This window comes from Oculina patagonica, chromosome 7 (assembly GCF_052425735.1).
Source record: "Oculina patagonica isolate OP01 chromosome 7, crgOcupat, whole genome shotgun sequence".
Lineage (NCBI taxonomy): Eukaryota > Metazoa > Cnidaria > Anthozoa > Scleractinia > Oculinidae > Oculina > Oculina patagonica.
In genome coordinates, this window is record NC_135764.1 from 31,925,041 (window position 1) to 31,944,881 (window position 19,841).

The 19,841-nt window shown below is 37.5% G+C and overlaps 1 protein-coding gene across 2 annotated transcripts in view; it reads left to right on the forward strand.

Moving 5' to 3' along the window:
• LOC144660037 (serine/threonine-protein kinase tousled-like 1) overlaps window positions 1-19,841 on the forward strand; it is a 30,677-nt gene that overhangs the window by 6,926 nt on the left and 3,910 nt on the right. The window contains exons 13-28 of one of the 2 annotated variants that reach the window (XM_078520584.1): window positions 71-130; window positions 842-930; window positions 2,722-2,794; window positions 3,712-3,778; window positions 6,025-6,122; window positions 7,839-7,920; window positions 8,106-8,197; window positions 8,582-8,627; window positions 13,345-13,388; window positions 14,829-14,910; window positions 15,275-15,295; window positions 15,497-15,563; window positions 15,714-15,895; window positions 16,422-16,475; window positions 16,679-16,786; window positions 17,179-18,277. In XM_078520584.1, the coding sequence (XP_078376710.1) occupies window positions 71-130; window positions 842-930; window positions 2,722-2,794; window positions 3,712-3,778; window positions 6,025-6,122; window positions 7,839-7,920; window positions 8,106-8,197; window positions 8,582-8,627; window positions 13,345-13,388; window positions 14,829-14,910; window positions 15,275-15,295; window positions 15,497-15,563; window positions 15,714-15,895; window positions 16,422-16,475; window positions 16,679-16,786; window positions 17,179-17,310 (1,297 nt within the window). In that variant the 3' untranslated portion in view covers window positions 17,311-18,277. Of the gene's footprint in view, window positions 1-70; window positions 131-841; window positions 931-2,721; window positions 2,795-3,711; window positions 3,779-6,024; window positions 6,123-7,838; window positions 7,921-8,105; window positions 8,198-8,581; window positions 8,628-13,344; window positions 13,389-14,828; window positions 14,911-15,274; window positions 15,296-15,496; window positions 15,564-15,713; window positions 15,896-16,421; window positions 16,476-16,678; window positions 16,787-17,178; window positions 18,278-19,841 lie in introns of those variants that run through there. The other variant, XM_078520585.1, reaches the window with a different exon arrangement.

Below are 19,841 nucleotides of genomic sequence, written 5' to 3' on the forward strand. Positions count from 1 at the left end.
TTTGAATTGATGAAGAACATTTTGTTAAGATCTGTTCCCTAGAATGATTTATTTTTGATTTCTTTAACAGACAAGGAGTGTCATTTGTAGAGACATGGACGGATGGACACGCTTTCAAAGAACTGTCAGCGTAATTATCTGATTTAATTTGCTGTTGTTTCAAGTCGTTATTTATCTCTCTGCACACATTTCAGTCTGTAACACTGTACATGTTATTATCTACATTAAGCTCTCTGCACACATTGCAGGCCCATGACGCTAGACATAGTATCAGGGGTTTCAATAACATTTTGAATAAGCGGCCACTAAAGAAGTAATAGGCGGCTGTGACTTTTTAAGGGGGCCCCTTCCCCCTAGGGGGGTCTTGGGGCATGTTCCCCCCAAAAAATTTGAAATCTAGAAGCTCGGAAATGCGATTTCCAGCATTCTGGGCATCAAAAAGAGTGCTACTGATGGGTTCTTTTATTGTCCACAAAGCAGGATTTTTTGACAAACTATTTATTTTGTGATGCAAAGACGTGCATTTTTAATACATTTTGACCTTGGGTCTGTTTTGCCTGCTTTTTTGTAGCATTTAAATTTTTTTTAATGGTCGTCGTCGTTGTTGTATTTGCTGTTTTTATTAATATCATTTTTATTTTCCTTAATGAAATCCAAACAGACGGCGGTAAGAGGTCCTACAGGCGGCGGTAGACCGCCGGTAACCGGCTTTTATTGAAACCCCTGTAATATTATTTTCTAATTGCCACTAACTGCTTTTAGTACCATAAAACAATAGTATCTCTCTTCTGCTTGATTGGTTGTAGGAGAATAACTAAAACAACAGCAAGTTTATTTTCAGGCAACAAGAAAGAATAAATCAACAAAGAGAAGAACTGGAAAAACAGAAGAAAGCATTGGCAAAGAAAAAACCACTTTCTAATGCTACAAGTGGGTTTGAAGTTTGTAGACACTTAATTATAAAGCAGTTTAATCTGTTTTTCACTAACACATAGAGCAGTTTTCAATTGAGTGTCGTAAAACCAAAACCAAAGCAATTACCTGGCGAATCACAAAGGAAACAGACAATCCAGTGAACCAATCAAAACTCGAAGCAAATACATGTAGCTGGCACGAAGCGCGGGAAAACGTGCGCGAGCGAGTCACGATTGGTTTTGTTACTCATGATTGGCTGAGAAAGTGGCACGAGATGTTTAAGCCAATCACTAAGCGTAGTAATGCAAAACCAAAGCAAACGCAATTTACTTTCGACACTCAAGTGAAAACCGCTCTATTTTCACATTTATTTAATGATAATCATACCCCTCCCATGGAAGGTTTTTTTGGTTTGAACTCTCCCCCCACCTATCTGATCTGGAAATTTCAGTTGAACCCCATACTTTCCTTTAAAAACTTTGGCCCTAAGACCTCCACCCCTTTGAAATTTCCAATGACCTTCCATGGGGGGGGGGGTATGGATCTTTTCTGGAACTGCACAAGGAGGATACAGTGAGCTACATGTAAATCAATACTTTGAGTCGTACAGTCAACATAATTATTATATACATTCCCACAATAACCTTATTTTTTCAATTCGCTTCTTTAACCCTTTGACTCCTGGAGATTTTCCAAAAAAACGCATTTTTTAGGTGTTTTTGTTCTTTTAAGGTCTATTATAAGCTAAAATGGCTCTAAATCACTCAAATCAGCCCTTGAAACATAAAATGCATCCATATTTCTCAACAGAATGACGTTTAACAGCTTTTTAGCTCGTGCATGCGCACAAGTCAAACTTTGGATAAACCATCCTACCACTTTAGGCTTTTGGTTTTTTTTTTTTTTTTCGCTTTTCCTTTTTTTCTTCTTCCTTTCTTTTTGCTGCAGTGTTTAGCCTTCTAGCAGGCTTCTTTTTAGTAGAAAAATTTCTGCGAAAGCGTAAACGAGGCAAGAACTACTTACAATGGACAAGCAAAGGGTGGAAAGAGGCAATTTTCCTCTGAGTTTTTCGCTAAAATTTTGAAGCGTTTTGGTGCATATTTCAAGTTCCATTAATCTAATCGCGCTGGTTTAGGTATCGTTGGAAAGGTCTTCTTCTGCTTCACAATTTGAGCATAGATGTCGCCTTTCTGGGTGAAAGGTGATGACGTCACAAGCGGGATAAATGCCCCGATCCTTTGCGGCCGGTTTAGGCCGGTGCAGGAGTCAAAGGGTTAAATAATGTTCTGAAAATTTAGTGCTAAATCAAGACAATATCCCCAGTAGAAGGGTTTTTTTTAGTTATTTCTTTATCACTTACCTCGATGTCTACAGATACTCATAGCCTTGTTAACGATGAGCACTCTGGTGATTCTTTCATTGTCTCCCCTGTTTTACTACCAAAACAAAAGCAGCATGGCTTGAATTGCTTGTGAAGGTAGCTTTTTGTTGCTTATCGTGTTTCATGAGCCCAGACACCATGCTAGATTGACTGCACAAGTACCCTTGACATGTTTCCCTGTCTTAACTGATAAAAGCATGTATTATAAACCAGGTGTTTTTCTGGCACTTGGGAGCATTAGCTGTAGTTGTGCAAACATATGATCTTTGTAGTACTGTTAGAATGCATTTAATATAGAACTGTATGCTAGATCTGTTAGTAAATAATTCTTGGAACTTATAATTATATCTAGTCGTCAAAAAATACATAGTAAAATAGTTTTAAACCTGATTATTAACAGAATGAACACTGCTTTGCATTGCCAGATACGAAAGAAAAAAGACTTTCAAAGACAAACAGCTCAGACAGTGATCAGTTTGCGAGACCAGCTTCACCAGGGTAAGTACATTTCGTAATTAATGTATTGTCTGGAACCCAAGGGTCACTGGTTTGTCAGTCATAAGCATCTATACTAGCTCTCCTGAATTATCCAGTCAGCAGAGTCTTCTTGAAACAAGTGTAAGCAGCAAGAACAAAAGACTGTTTCTGGAATCCTTGCATTCCTTCCTCGACAAAAACACTATAAATGAAAGAGCGCCCTTCCCAAGGGTTTACGCATCGCTAGTTGCTCCCCAGGGGGACAACGAACAATAACGTCGATGTAGCTTATCAGAATTCTGCGAACCTTGCAAAAATCCATCATTCTCTGAAGAAGACCGCAGAAGGCGATCAAAAATTTAGAGTATCGTTTTATATTTTTAGATCTGTTTTAAACATTTTTTATTTTTTAAGAGTCTTCTGGATACAGACCAAATCTCATTCCCCCATATGGGTCAACAAATTTCTCAGATACAAGGGAAAGTGCTTGAAATACCTGTTTTTGCACCTACAATGTATTTTGTTTGATTTTGGGGATATTTTTTTATATTGGAAGTATCTTAAGGCAAGGCTAGTGTCCCAGATTTAGATTTATTTTTTAGAAAGAATTTAGCATCTCTGCAAATTTTTTTTGTTTTTTTTTTTCTTTGGGCGCAAAAAGAATGTTATAATGTATGCAGCCTACCCTCGTCATAGTTTACTAACTATGCCCTCGTTAAACAAAGAGACTGCCTCTCTAGTTTGCTGTACACTGTACTCCATTACAGGCATTAATATTGACTTTCAGTCCCATGCTGAAAATATTAATTAAAATATTTTCGTAAAGAAGATGTTCCAGAAGCAAAAGTGTTCTAGGGAAACAGTCATAATTATTATTAATTATTATACTATAGCAGTATTTTTTGTTTGATCTGGTTTGTCGTTTAAATTCATGACAGTTTGTCTCCTATGGAATACCATGAGAGAGAGGAAATTTTAAAACTCAGGGCACTAGCACTAAAAAAGGTAATGAACACTTTACTAAGTAAGTAAACAATATTTCTCTTATTGAATGCTTGTTATCAAAACTAAGGGTCTTCTTAGTCGACTTCTTTAATTTCTTAGAAGCTGTTTCCTTACCTTAAGGATTAGTTAGACTTACATTTAACCACCAAGCTTATAGATTAAACAAAAGCAGCATGGCTTGAATTGCTTGTGAAAATAGCTTGTCTTTGCTAGTTGTGTTTCATGAGCCCAGACACCATGCTAGATTGACTGCACTTGTATACTAACTGTCATGTTTTCTTGTCTTTACAGACAAGTAACATGTTCAGTACATGTAACTGGGTTTTTTATGTGGCCCTTGAAAAGCATTACTTGTGCAAACATGCCATCTCATTCACTAGTGGTTCAGAAAAAAAACTTGCACCATTCGAACAGCTTGTGCCATCCATTCAGAAAAACTATTTTGCATCCGTTCAAATGGCTTAGGTCATGTAAAGTTGGCTCAAAGTTCTGGATTTTTTAGACCAAATTATATACAAAAATGGCAACAAGAGCACCGGAACGCACGCTCATCAAATTCTCTTTTCTTGCAATCGACCAAAGCAATCATCGCCACTGTTTTACACAGGGCTCGAGACTAACGGTAGCCAACTAGCCAAAGGCTACTAAAAATGCAGTTTTGGCTAGTAGGTTTTGGCCTTTCATTAGCCAAAATGGCTAGTGAAAAAATCAGGCATTAGTGGCAAGAAACCGCATTTATTAAAATCGTCTCTCAGAGAATATAACTAAGTAAACTGTTGACATTATAGAATGTGAAGCTTTAAACAAACTAGTTGACAAAAACGCATGTACATGTACAATGTTTATAGTGAAGAACAAAGCCCAATTTTGTAAGAAAAAAAAAAACATGAAGATTTAAGGAACATTTTACGGCTCAAGGTTTAAACATTATCGCACATTGTTTTCACCCTCCCCCCCCCCCCCCCCTTAAAAGAAGAACTATGCTTAAAAATTGTGGCTAGTAGAAAATAAGTTTTGGCTAGTGAAATCAAAGCTGTCACTAGCCACTTGGCTAGTTAGCAAAATAGTTACTCTCGAATCCTGTTTACACACAATTTAAATGGAATAAAACTACTGTGAGATGAAACTACAATCCACAGGTGCGTCGTTTTCTTTAGATGTTACCCCATTTTCTCGTTAGTGTGTTTTTGACTGTGTTTATAGCCCCCAAAACTTCATCCCCAAACATTTCAAAAACCCTCTCATAGAATTTGTTCAAACTTTGCCGACATCGAGGCGGCTATGTGTGGTACAAGCTCCTTTGAGCGATTTCCGAAAAAATCTCCTGGTGCTGAGGAATAAGAGCGAAAGTCGAAAACGTAATGACGTTGTTTCGTTGCTATGGTAACTCTGATGTCAATATAACACGGGTCATAAAAAACTTACTCTTTATCTAATACAACTGTGGTGATACAGTTGAATCCCGATAACTCGAACCTTCAAGGGAAATCGAAAAAGGTTCGAGATATTGGGAGTTCGAGTTATCGAGGGTAAAATTAGTAAGAAAATGACCTGAAGGGAAATCGAAAAAGGGTTCGAGTTAGCGAGAGGTTCGAGTTACTGAGGGTTCGAGTTATCAGGATTCAACTGTAGTTTTTTGATAGCATTGTTTATGGCGACATAGTTAATTCTCAAACTTGAGCGGTGTTACCCCTAAAAAATCCAGTTGAGCCACCTTAACACTAAATGTACATTTACATAAAATAGCAATATTTTCACATGTAAACAGATGTTTTCTATTTATCTTGTTTATTTCAAATAAAATCAATATACAAATATACAGTTTTGATTTTATTTTTCCTTTCCCAATATAATGTGATGTTTTTTTTTTTTTGCCAGCAGATTGTCATTGTTTAATAAAAATATATGATCACACAATCGGATTCTATCTGCGCAAAACTATTGGTTTAAAACAAATTTGTTAATGAAACATCACACCTCAAACCGCATATATAACACTGTTGAACTGTTATTTTTCTTGTCACTTGAAAATGATGTCATGACGACATCAAAACATTGTGAATTTCTGTTGCTAGTTTTTATTCTAAAATGTTTATCTAAATTTAATCTCATTCAAATATCCTCAGAAAGTTCTGAAAATTCACCTTTACTTTGCTTTTTGCTATTAATTATTTTGATGAAATTGATGTATTTTTGGGTTACGGCAGTTCATGTTAGTTGCAACATTTTCTTTACCATGCTATTAGGAGGAGACAGATCTTCAAATGGAATTAGAGAAACTGGATAGAGAGAGGAACCTTCACATACGAGAGTCAAAAAGAATACACAACGAAGATATTTCAAAGTAAGTGCTTTGAATAACCACTTTTAGTGGTGCAAAATAAGTCCCACCTTTACCCTTCCCCTGTTTTCAATCAAAATGGGCTTGTCGTCTCTACACCCCCCCCTGCCACACCCCTTTGGGGATGTCTGGATCCGCCATGGAATAGTGTTTTAATTTTTTCCACAGTGGACGTTTTTAATTTACATGTACCAGTTGCCACATGTCGTGTTAAATCTTGTCAACATCACAGCCATAAAATCTCAAAAGCATGTTGGCAGTAATATTATGAGGACTTGTCATTGCCAACGAGACAGCCGAGCCAAGAGGCGAGGCTGTCGAGGCGGCAGAATCATAGAGCCGTGTGCGTATGAGTATATAGGCAGAGAAAATCTTAAGTTCTGCGTAAGGGACTCTTTTTTTGACCATATTTGGGTGTAAGTAAACCCCATATTTGGGTTGTATTGTTCTTCCCAACTGGTTCCCAGTCTCTCACTCCTTGCTAGAGAGCAAATGACCAAAATGGCGTCCACGCGGCTCGCTGTTAAAATTTTCAATGTGGTCATTCATCCCTTTACCGATAAATACAACTTTAGGGAATTATAAATCGAAAGAGAATACCCTACAGAATATTCGACCGTCGAAAAAATGAACATCAAGGTCTTTAAAGCGATGAAATAATCTTTCGACTTAGGAGTCCTTTGATTTACGATCGAAGAGAGACATGAAAAGCAAAAGCGGACTGCTGACTTCAAATAGAGTTTTCTTGACTTATGAGAATGCTGAAGTCGGGTAAATGCTTTCTTTTTAGTGTTGATTGTGTTTATAGTAATTGTTTGACCGATGATTTATTCCAAAACAAGTACCGTTTATATTTTATTTGGCACGCATTTTCGCTCCGCGTAGGAATAACATCAATACAAAGCGACGTTCACTAAAATTACTGCATGTCATACACACAAGAAAGTCAAAAGTTTTTTGCTTCTAACGGCAAATGTAATTTTAACTTGAATAAAAATTTTGTCTCCAAATAATCCTTGACCGTTCAAGTTTTGTTTTCTGTTCAAATTTTTCAAGTTTTGCGTAATTGAACATGACACTTCGCTTGAACATGACACTTCGCATGCGAGACTGAAATCTGACCCGTGCATTACTGTTTCTGATTACTGAAAATTATTTTTTAAAAAGCATCTTAGCAGTTTTGATTTTGGGATTTGAATATAAGAAGTTCTTGAAATGCAACTATCCCTTTTGTGAATTTTAACCATCGCGTGTTGTATTTACAAAACAGTGATTAACCTCATTTATTGCCTACATTTTGTGACATTTTAACATTGAAAAGAATTTAAAGATTTGTCAAGAGTTATCAATCTGTCAATCCCGTAGCCTACGTAGCAGACATCTGTGTACGTTTTTAGTGTGTTTAAAAGAGTGCGCGATCGCGAGAATACGCGCGCTGGAAACTACGGAGCCTGCTACGCAGGATATCAAGCCTGTGTCATTTATGAACACCAGTAGCACTTTTTTAGCATATTACCTAAAATACAATTTACCATATTTTGGTCATTTCAAATATAGTTCTATCAAAAACCATTCAATATCTGTTCTTATGAACAAACATGAGTATTTCGCTCGTTGGCACTTACCGATAGGTAAAACTAGTAATACAAGGAGAGTTGTTACAGTTGTGTCATAATGGTTTTGTCATGGATTCATTGTACTACTTTATTTAATCTACAGATTTAAAGATCACCCAACTCTTAACAGCAGATACTTGTTACTGAATTTATTAGGTAAAGGAGGCTTCAGTGAAGTTTATAAGGTGAGATTTTATTAATTAAATTTTAGGAAAGGGTCGGCTGATTCAAGATATTGGACTAATAAAATATAATATATTTTAATAATTAATTATAACATAATATATTTTAACAAATATATGTATTCACAGATTGTTTTACCACAGGACGGTGCTAGGTACTTCATGACCTTTATTGTATGTTTTTTCAGGGCTATGACCTCAAGGAACACAGATATGTCGCCTGCAAAATACATCAGTTATTTAATGACTGGAAGGAAGAAAAGAAAACAAACTATATAAAGTAAGTCACATTTCAGCTCACTTGGCTTACGTTGCGTGAGGCTTAGGAAATGACCAGTTCCTCTTTTTTCCTCACATTCTCTGCACAAACTTAGCGTTATGAATAATTTCACAAATTGTCTGTTAAATTTACCATAATCTACCCTGACATGAAATATGGCCTGCTCCCGAACCTATCATATTGCAGGATTTGGTTGATCTTGCCCACTCGTGCACAAGAAAAAATAACATGAACTTATAAGCTCAACATAGACATTTTTCAGTCAGAATTCAACCTTTTTGTTTGCCCCAAGGTAATTCTTTTCCTGAAACGAAATCTACAGAGACTTACTTCAAACTGTTTCACTGGACTTGACACAGACTAATTTTTTGATCACATTTGCAGACATGCATTGCGTGAATACAATATTCACAAGTCTCTGGATCACCCAGTAAGTTGACGCATTTGATTTGCTTTGTTGTTTCAAGTTTTGGCCGATTTTTAAGTAATATATCAAACACAAGAGGCAGTTTTTCATCGGGATATCCAAACACCGAGAAGAGAGTCTTGAGTGTTTGATATACATGTATGTTCTTATTTGAAACAAAATTTAAGGAGTAAACAGAGAAATAAAATCGTAAAAATCTATGCTAATTAAGACTGGGTATCCAAACCTCCTTCACGGTTGTGATAAGAAGTTACAATATTCCATATTATTATCGAGTGGTTTTCAAAGTTTTCTGATGTTTCTTTGTGTTTTGCTTGTCTTCTAAAGCCGCTACTATCTCTCCATAATTAGAAAGGTTCGTTTGTATTTAGTGTGTTTGATTTTATAAGCCTTCGTTAAAGGTCAAATGCAACGAAATTTGATGAAATTTTATTTAAGACTCATTTTGACTTTAAGTGAAAGTAAATACTGTGAATAATCATAATCTGAAGTTTTAAACGATTTGGTTAAAACGTCGCTGAGATATTCGATGTTAAAGACAGCCCTTTATCTTCGCTTCACAAACGGAACGGTTCGGAAAAGCTTCGGAAAATTGTCGGAAATGGATTTTGTGACGTCACATGTGGCGAGCTTCGACGCGCGAAGATGCAGCAAAGTGCTGTTGTCTCTACCAGGTCTGCTGCACCTTTTGGCATTTAAATCCCGATAGAGCCGGATGACCATTCGAAATATCTTCTTAAAGACGAGGAGCGATGCAAGGAATGGTTGAGATCGACGAAAAAGAGAGGATGTGTATGCCAAATGCACGCTGGCTTTGCTCAGCAAATACAATATCATCCGACATGTTTTTCTCAGAAAGCTTCCAGCAGAATCTTGCACTTTGGTCCGTGTTCCAGCCCTAGAAACTTCGAATGAGACCTGGCGCTTCTCCTCTTATTACCAACTTGGAAAGAAAGCCGTTAATCCAGGACTAATGCGAAATCGTTTGCGACGAAATGCAGAATTCGAAGGTAAAGTCGCTAATAAACTTACCCATTGTCTGGGAACCCCAAAGTTGTACTTTCTTGTATTATATTGAACTTAGATTCACAAACTACTTTCTTAACCTGACCCTAGTCGCTTCATAAACTTCTACCAAAACTATAACTTTACTGTTTGCGTTAAATATTGTGAATCGCGAGGCTGGTATTAAAAATATATTTTTTATTACAGGAAGGAACTTTGCATGAATTTACTAATTAAGTTACAAACAGACTTTTTATGTTTATGTTTCTTTTTACTTAAAAATGATATTCCCTATATTGCTTCGATCGTCTAAAAAGCTAAATTATACATGCAGACATTGAAGGAAAATAATGCTTTTAATTTACAGTATTGTGTACAATGAAACACTCTTTTCAATGTTTGTTTATATTTGAAATTATTATGCATGCTAAATATAACAACGAAAATACCCCCCACCTGAACATTGTTGGTGCCCAAGAAAAGGTTTATATTTTTCATGTAAACTACGTGTATATGATGAGTTTGTTCACTTGTAAAGGCCAATTTACCTGATTCATTTGTTGTTCAGATCTGCATTAACCCCATTTCAGTCCAGTACAATGACTGTTGCATTGCATAGCACTCATTATAAGTCAAGTATAAGTCAAGTGAACTACTGGCTCAGGAGAATCTACAACCAGATTGTAGGTGTGTCATGACAATTTATTTCTGAAATTAACTCTTCATAATTTTGTCTGCCCCAAATCTGTTGACCTTTTACAAATTCCTCAGTAACAGCTTTAGGCATACTCCCTTTCAAAATCTATATGGGTATTTTTGGTGCCCAAAACCCCCTCACCACTTGCTGGGGGTACTCCCATACTCCCATAGACTTTCCAAAAGTCGTTCGCTTCTCGATTCTGGCTTGGTGGTAGTAGACCCCGGTGAGAACCCGGTGCGGAGCTCTCGCGCTCCGCTCTTGAGCTCTCGGGCTTCGCGCTCTGTGAGCTCGACTTGTAAGCAAGCCTAATACTCCCATATATGAGCTTGATAGGAAAATGCGTGTGTGCTGCTGTGTGTTTTTCCAGCAGATGAGTTTAAGATGGAATAGTGATACAATAGTTTGGGGTAGGGTAGGGTAGGATTTTCAGTGTGTAGTCTAGCATACTACGATAGGGTACTGCAAAATAAGCTGAAAATGGTCTGGGATACGGTACGGTTACAGAGTCCCACCAGCACACCCCTACTCAAAAATATAAAGAGTACCCCCCCCCCCTTTCCTCAAGGTGAAAGAGTATTGTTTTTAGCCATTCTGAAATTGGGTATTTTTAAGATAATTTATCAATTTCTTTGTAAACTTGGAAATAGTTTTTTGAAGCACCTACTGTTTGTATTCATACTGTTGTATTCATCCCTTGGTCTGAGATAAGGTGATAAATTACAAGCAGTGCATGCAGAGGCTATAAATATGTCTCCTTTGAGGGTCTTGGAAAATCACTGCACTTAGTTTGATTGTCATCTAGCTGCTTATCATTTAGCTCGTTTTTAAGCTATAAGCGCTTAAAGTGAAAATTAAGGGTAATTTTTGATAGATTTTACTGTTGCTATGGTTACCAGTGACAAACTTAAAATGACCACAACTTGTTTGGCAATGATGGTACATTTGTTTGATAAAATAATTGCAGCATTAACTGACAAATAATTAGTACTGACCCATCATAGTAATAGGCTGGAAAGTACTGGAAACTGTTATCAGCTTCTTACATTCAGTGAACTTGCATAGCCTCTCCCTGCATCCATTTGTTAACATTGTCTTTCGACATCGTCTTAAAATGTGCTGTTTAAGTGACGGATACTGGTGTTGGTTTCATGCAAATGAGCGCACAAAATCAGAAGGTCATGCTAGTGGGCTGTGATTGCTTGATTTGGATCTGTGTTGTTTGTACATGTTTACCATGTCCAAAGATGGATGTTGACAAAGGGGCTAGGCATTGATGTCCGACCCCATCCAACCATAACAAAAGAACATATTACCCGTTAATAGTACCAATAAATGTACAAAACAAAGAAGCTGACATAAAATGACAAATTGCATAAACAACTTTATATAAAAATAAATAAACCTTTATTTAGACATGGAGAGAATTAAAGCTAGAAGCTTGTGGGGCAGTGTATAATTTCCAAATCAAAATGGAATTTGGAAGTGTTGATTTTTGTGGAGGGGAAAAACTGGAGAACCCAGAGAACCCTCAGAGCAAGGCCGAGAACGAACAACAAACTCGACCCACATATGATGCCAAATCAGGAAATCGAACTCGGGCCAATTGGTGGGAGGCAAGGACTCTCACCACTTGCCATCCCTGCTTCCTAGCATATTTTATAATAATGCAGCTTTGACAAAATCTCATGATAATTTGTACATACAAGGATGTGTAAGCAAGGACATTGAAACACAAAACTAGGTGTAAATTTTCCCTGCTACATGTCCCAGTGTCAGGTCCTGTGTCAGCACACAAGTTAGATCTTATAACCTGGGTCTTAAGAAATGCAAGTTGCCATAAATTACTGTTTAAGTTGTTATCTTCGACCTACACCCCATCTACTTAAGACAATTCCCTTTTCAGAGAATCATCAGTAAAATCAACTGAAAAATATAAGGGCCAGATTACAAGATAATCACCTAGGTTAATAATTCGGCAAATAAAGAGCAATATTAATACCAGGCATAATTCTGATTGAAGCTAAAAGGCCACGCAGTCACGGTATTTAATTTCAATCTTAGAAAATAAATTATTTGGCTGAGGGGAATGAGTTTAAAGCTTCTAAAGGTTTAATTGATTCTTCAAGGTGTGTTTTTTTAGAGAACACACTCAGCTCAGCCCGGGCAATGCTACAAACAGTGTACAAATAATTCCACATTGCAATCCTTTCGAACAAAAGCAAGACAATACTTCAACTTAAGATTCAACTATTTATTTATTTCAAATTCTTTGAAAGCCGTTTCCATTATATTTATTAGGCTCACCAATATATGTGGCATATTCCTTCGTTGTTGGTGCATGTAGATGTTGCCGGATTTAAACGCCATCTTGTTCACTCGCAGAGTCGGAATTAATCACTCCAGAAATCGATTTATTCCTTGCCAGAAGCCGTTAGTTCGAACTGATATGGCTGTATTTAGACTTTTCGAAGGCTTGAATCAAAGTCTTCATCGGTTTCATCTAACGGCTGTTTCATAAACTCTGGAAATCCATCGAACAAACCCAAGGATTTGCAAGGATCGCTCAAAACACGTGAAAGTTTGCTCGCCACACCTGACGTCACAAATACCTCTATTCGATTCCATTCTACGCGCGGCCATTTTTGGTTCGTTTTCGTGAAGTCTTCGGAAATCGTCGGATTTTCATCTCCTAAGCGCCACAATTCGCACAAAAACCATTTCTGAAAGTTTATTATCATTAGTACCTTCATAAACGACAGGTTTGCGGACAAAAGAAAAAATTTCCAATTTCGTTGCATTTGACCTTTAAGTATCTCTACCTGAAACGAAACTCTAAGAAACACAAGGTTAATTTTCCAAGAAAATTCTAACCCAGAAATAAAAAAAATAGTTTCTGGCCTCAAAAATAGGGGGTCGACTTATACACAGGATCGACTAATACACGGGTAAATACGGTAGCTTTTTGGGGACTATGATCCTTGCTTTGTGTAACAGTATGTTTCTTTTTTCTTGTAGAGGATTGTTCGCCTATATGACGTCTTTGAGATTGGCCAACACTCGTGAGTAAACACAGTCAAATACAAAAGTCAGCAGAACTGTGCATAAAAGAGATTAAAACCACGTTATATGTTAGAGAATATTTAGTTTGTGAAGTTGTTAAGGAGGCTCAATGTAGTTTTTTTAGACTAAGGGTGGTTGTTTTGAAAATTAAAATTACCTAGGAAGCCAATGTTCGATTTTTGCCAAAATACACCATAATGATCAAATGTGACCAAATTTTAATTTTTTTACCCGTCACTTAGCCACAACGGTTACCATAGCAACGATTGACGTTTTCTTTTGTTCTCAAACAAGCTTGATTTTCTCGAAATCTAGACTGACACTTGGTGTTTATTTTTTGATATGTTAAAGTTTAGTAGATTGACTAACTGTTGACGAAATTTTAGAAAAATCTGTAAGAGTGTTTTCAAGTAAATCAAGAATGAAATTTTCAGAAAAACACCGTTTTAATATAAAATAGGCGCCTTAAAATTGTTTCGTATTATCTGAGCACAGTTTCTCTCACTGAAATATAAATACTTACACCATCAAAGACCATTAACTAAAAGCGAAAGACTTTTTGCTTTAATTTGTTAAAATATATCGACTGCCGATTGTAAGAAATTATAAGAAAATACCAAAAACTTCATTCTTGATTTACTCTAAAACGCTCTTACAGATTTTCCTAAAATTTTGAGCACAGGTAGTAAATCTACTGTACTTGAACATATCAAAAAATGAATACCAAGTGTCAGTCTAGATTTCGAGAAAACCAAGCTTGTTTGAGAACAAAAGAAAACGTCAATGGTTGCTATGGTAACCTTTGTGACAAAGTGACGAGTAAAAAATTAAAATTTGGTCATATTTGATCATTATGGTGTATTTTGGCAAAAATCGAACATTGGCTTCCTAGATAATTTTAATTTTCAAAACAACCACCCTTCGGCTAAAAAAACTACATCGAGCCTCCTTAAGGTCATTACCCTGACATAGAACTGAACACAGAATTTTAACCAAACTTCGCCTACTGGTTTTTCCTTTCAGTGAACTTAAATTTTGAAATAAAAAAGGGGGGTCACCAGATTCGTTTAGGAGCAGGAAGACCTTGTATATTCCATATAATTCCTTTATAATTTCTCTGCGAGTACTGCCAAAGTACACGTTTTTAGCGATCATTTTTTTTTTTCAAACATAGAAATTGATCTGTTTTCATTTTACAGAAAGAATTTGATCGCTACACCCAAAATATAAGAAAAAATTGATAGGTCACCAGACTCGTTTACGAGAAAGCGACAATTTACTTCTCTCGCGGACTAAGCCGCATTGAAAAAAGCTGCCATTTTGTTTATGTGCGCGCACTCACACGCGCTTATTACGTGTAAAATTCTGCGCAGTCAGGATGCGCAATGCAATACAGGACAATGACCTTAAATATTGACACATTTTGTGAATACCTTTAGGTTCTGCACAGTTCTTGAATACTGTGATGGAAATGACTTGGACTTCCTTCTGAAACAGAATAAAACAGTACAAGAGAGAGAAGTATGTTCTATGTATTTTCTTAGTTTTATTCATGTGTCAGCTTGCAAATAACCTCGGAGAGTTTCTAAATTTTGATACAAATCAACTACAGTTGAACTGAAACATGCTAAAAAGAACCCTTTAGATTGAGTAGAATTTCTAACTGAACTTTGGAGTTAAATCTTGTAGAAGTTAAGTTTGAACTTTTAACAGATGTCTGTGTGGCACAGATCATTTCTTGCGTCTGTATAAACCCTCATCTAAAATTCAGGGTTTTAAATGCCCATGATCAACAGAGTACTCACAAAATTGAAGCTAATCTCTTTACTGATCTCTGCGTCTGTGTAAAAAAAACCTAATCTACGTGTGTATTTTCTCTTGACAGGCAAAGTCGATTGTTATGCAGGTATGTTTACCTTTTTCGTCTGACTGTCTGACTATCCGACTGTCCATCGTCTTCGGGGTATCTCTCTGTATCTATCTCTCTGCCTGCCTGACTGACTGTCATTTCTGTTTGTCTTTCTGTTTTTTTTTTTTTTTTTTTTTTTTTTTTTTTTTTCTGTCTGTCTGTCTAACTTTTTCTCACTAGTTTTCGTCTTGTTTGCAGACTGTAAGTGCCCTGAAGTATCTGAACGAGATAAAACCGCCAGTAATCCACTACGATTTAAAACCAGGTAAGTGATAATGTTCCGCCACGAGAGAACACATTGCTGTAAACAAGCGTATATACAAAAGGCCCATTTAGTGCAAATACAGAGAGGTCAGTGTACTACTAGTACTGAAGCTGTTGCAGCTACTAATTCGTTGATATGTTTGTTGCACAGGTAACATTCTCCTGGTTGGCACAGGCAGTGGGGAGGTGAAGATCACTGATTTTGGTCTCAGTAAAGTCATGGACAGCAGTGATGACAGTATGGACCTAACCTCTCAAGGAGCCGGTACCTACTGGTACCTCCCCCCTGAGTGCTTTGTTGTCGGAAAGGAGCCGCCGAAAATATCCTCAAAGGTATAAGAACGGATCATTTAAAAACGTGGATTGTTCAGAAGTTGAGTGTTTGGGTGTTTTCCATTTGCTTGAAATTTAAGGAAAATTTTTCGACAAATGGAAATGTGTAGTTTATTCGCGAAGAAAACGGACCAGGATCAAATTGAACCATTGCGTAACAATTTTCCACGTTGATAGAAGCGCCGGTTGGAACCTGGGTAACAATGAAACTGGTTCGTATTAGTTTTACGGTCATTTTACTGAGACGGAGAGAAACTGTTTACCGTTATGTCTTGAAAGGTATTGTTTTCTTTTGCGAAGATTTTCCTATGAAAATAGCCGTTTTTGTTTGATTTCCGACCGGAACAATCGGCACACCTCTCCTTGCCTTGTATTCAAAACAGTGTCAAGCGAAGAGAAAATAAAAAGAGAAACGATAAAATCGTCAATCAAGGCATATAGTATTAATGTACCGCCACAACTGCAATGCGGGATAGAAATACTTAGTAATCAGTAAGGAGTAGGAGTATTTTTGATTTGTTTTCAGGTGGATGTGTGGTCGGTTGGTGTAATATTTTTTCAAATGCTTTATGGCAAAAAGGTAGGTGGAAACTGATCCATGTTCCAAGCGTGAACGTATTTTACAATTATGGTTTTTCCTGGAAGGAGTATGTCTATTAAAATATAGTGTCCACCTTTGAGAAGTCATTTTATATTCAGTTCTAATACGTGAAGCGATGAATTGTAGAAGGCTCGAATGCTATAGTATCTGTGGTACTATAAAAAGTTAACTTTTTTTTTCAGCCGTTCGGCCATAACCAGACCCAAGCAGCCATCTTGGAAAACAACACGATTCTGAAAGCAAGAGAAGTTGAGTTCCCCGCTAAACCTGCTGTTAGTAACGAAGCAAAGGTACGTTGCCGTGGCAATTTAGATTTAGATGTAATACAGTCTGCACTGCAAGCTTTTTCTTGGCGAGATGCCATTCGAATTCAATTCTTTGTTTTTTTTTTGCACGTGAATACGAATAGAACGAGGAGAGCTAGTGCGAGTCCGAAAGTGGCGAAGGGATTGGGACGATTACTAGTTTGCACTGAAGGTGGAATCCTGGTAAAATGCAGGGAATATGTTTTTTTTTTCATTATACTCCATTTTAAGCTATTTTCAGTTTGACTTAGGGTTATGCGAAAGTCGTTTATTCCAGCCTCGATCAACCGCAAAGAATCGCCTGCATCGTTGCGCCCATACGGTGAAGTTTAAGGGGCCTATTTAAACAGTTTTCATGTGTGTTGGTTTTTCCGCAGAGTTTTATACGTCGTTGCCTCGTTTACCGGAAGGAAGAGCGAGCTGATGTTCTGACACTGTGTGAAGATCCTTATCTCAAGCCACCGGTGAACAGGAAAAACAGCTCCACAGTTGTTAACACTCAGACGTGACGTCACGCAATAGCAGCCGCGATGTAACGTAATCTCGGACGTGATGTAGCGCAATCTCGCACGTGACGTAACGCAACCGACGATCAAGCCTTCCAAGGACTTCTTTAGTTCTTTAAAGGCTTGGATAGTTCCATGAAACAAAAGAAGTCTCAAAACTTGGCCTTGTAAGCTTAGGAACAGTTTTAGCATAAAAGGTGGATTAATGTGACAAGAAACATCCTTAAACTTGTAAATGGCTGTTCATGAAACTGCAGAAGGCATAGGTGATCAAACATTGTTCAATTTTTCTGAGACATTTTGTACGCAACTTAGCGAAATAGATGCAAAAGCGTTTTTAAGTATTCTATATTTATTGTTTTGTTGCAATCAGAGCCAGCAGATGTTTACTTTTGCAAAAGCAAGCGTAGCCGGAGTTCTGCATTTTAGGCCCGCGAAAATTATGTCCAGGATATTTTCGCGGGCGGTAAAAAAAAACTCAACTTTTTACGGGAATGCTTGCTACGCCGGCCGTTTCTTTTGTGTAGTGACTACTTAGCTACTCCGTGCATACTTTCTCTGACGTACTCTGTCTTGTTTTCTGCTGTTGAGTTGAACGTTCCTGTTGCATTTCTCGTGGTGATATAATATTTAAGCTAAAATTATCTGTTAGTTTTAAAGAAGAAGCCTGAGGAATCAGACTTGGGTTCGACGCGATCGATAAGAAAAGTGCAAAACGAAAAAGAAAAAAAAGACGGGAAAGTGCGGGGCCAATATGAAAGGCAAGTTCCACACTTCAAATGACTTAACATGCGAGTTTTAGCTTCACGATTGCCTGTCGTGAAGGCATTTTGCCCCTCGACAGGCTCAAGGCCAATCATCTATTAGAGCGGTCGAAGCATCATGTAAACAGAACGTAAAAATTATTTTATAGAGTACGTTTATTAAAAGAAAGAAACCAATTATGTAAATAACAGTTTGTCTTCACTGTTTTAGTAAGGTAGGGTTGGTTAAGTCTGCACTCATCAAGTGTCCCACACTGCCGGAGCTTATCCCGGTTTCTCTAGAATTTACCGACAACAAAAACAGCAAAAACGTACAACACGCTTTAATACCAGGGGTATTTCTACTCTCCCTTTAGATGGGATGCTAGTTTATCGCCGGGTTATCCCCCGGAATTAAATTCGTCGGTACCCATTTATACACCTTGGGTGGACAGAGGCAGTGTCAAAGTAAAGTTTTTTGCTCAAGAACTTAAGGAATTCTACACCCGTGCTGCACATAGCTCGCGGCTATTGCGCTTGCTCGCTTTTGCGTTCGTCCCCTGGACTTTATGGAGCAAAAGAGAGACTTCTTACAGTGTAATTACCGGGTACCATAAGGCTTTTTCATTCTAGCCTGCGTAGCAGGCGTCTGTGTAGTTTTCAGCGCGTTTAAAAGCGTGCGCGATCGCGAGAAGGCCGCGCGAGGAAAAAATCGATTTTTTCCTCGCGTGGCCCTCTCGCGCCTTTCGCGTTTCTCCCATACGCGCGCTACAAAAACTACTCAGACGCCTGCTACGCAGGCTATTTTCATTCACGAGATAATTGGCTCACAGCAGTCTGATTTTTCTTGTTTTTCCTTGCTTTTCAGGGAAATACATCCCTGGGGGAAAACGAGGAGGGAGGGGAGGGTAAAGGTTAATCACTCGGTATCACCTCCAGTATTTGGTTAGCCTGTTCCAGGCTCTTCTACCTTAAAGGGACAGTGTCACCTGTTTCACTTCAAAAACTCATGAGCCAAAAGACATTGAAGCTACGAATAGTGGTCCAATTTTGTTAAAAATCATCATGCAAGTGTACTGAAGCCATAAACAAGTGATGTTATTATGATACCATCAGGAACTTAAGATCTCAACTTGAAAAAGTCAGGCTAATTGTTTTAGGTTTTATCCTTGTGGACTGAAAAAACACCTACAAATTATTTTGGCTCCCTTCTTCCTTCAACAACAATTTACTTTATATCTCCATCTTGTTGTACTAGGTGCATTTCGTGTACGTGAAGACCTATTCGCCAATTGAGTATTTTTTGCCGAACAGTATTAAAATCCCCGTGGCAGTCTCCCTTTAAGGGGACAGTGTAAGGAGAAGTCTTTTACGTTTTGTGTAAATTGCTCTAGAACTATGAGGGTACACTCACTCATCATGACAAACACTCTATTGTCCCAAAAGACCTTGACAAACAGTTTCATGTCATCAAGAAGTGCAAGAATAAGTTTGATTGTTTAGTGCATGAAATGCTAGTAATCAGAGAATTGTCACCATCTCTAAATGTCCAATCAGACTCAATCCGAGCCAAACTATTTGCGTGACATTGCATATTTTATTATGTTAATCTTAAGCGAACTTTTTCTGACAGTTTATTCCTTTCATTTTTGAACTTGAAAATGGTGTCATGACGACTCCGAAACGTCGTTCGTTATTATCGTTTATTTTTACTTGCCTGTGTATATCAAAACCCTTGCTTATAATGAAAAATTAAAAGAAAGGCATAAATTTATTGTCCAAGATGTGAAT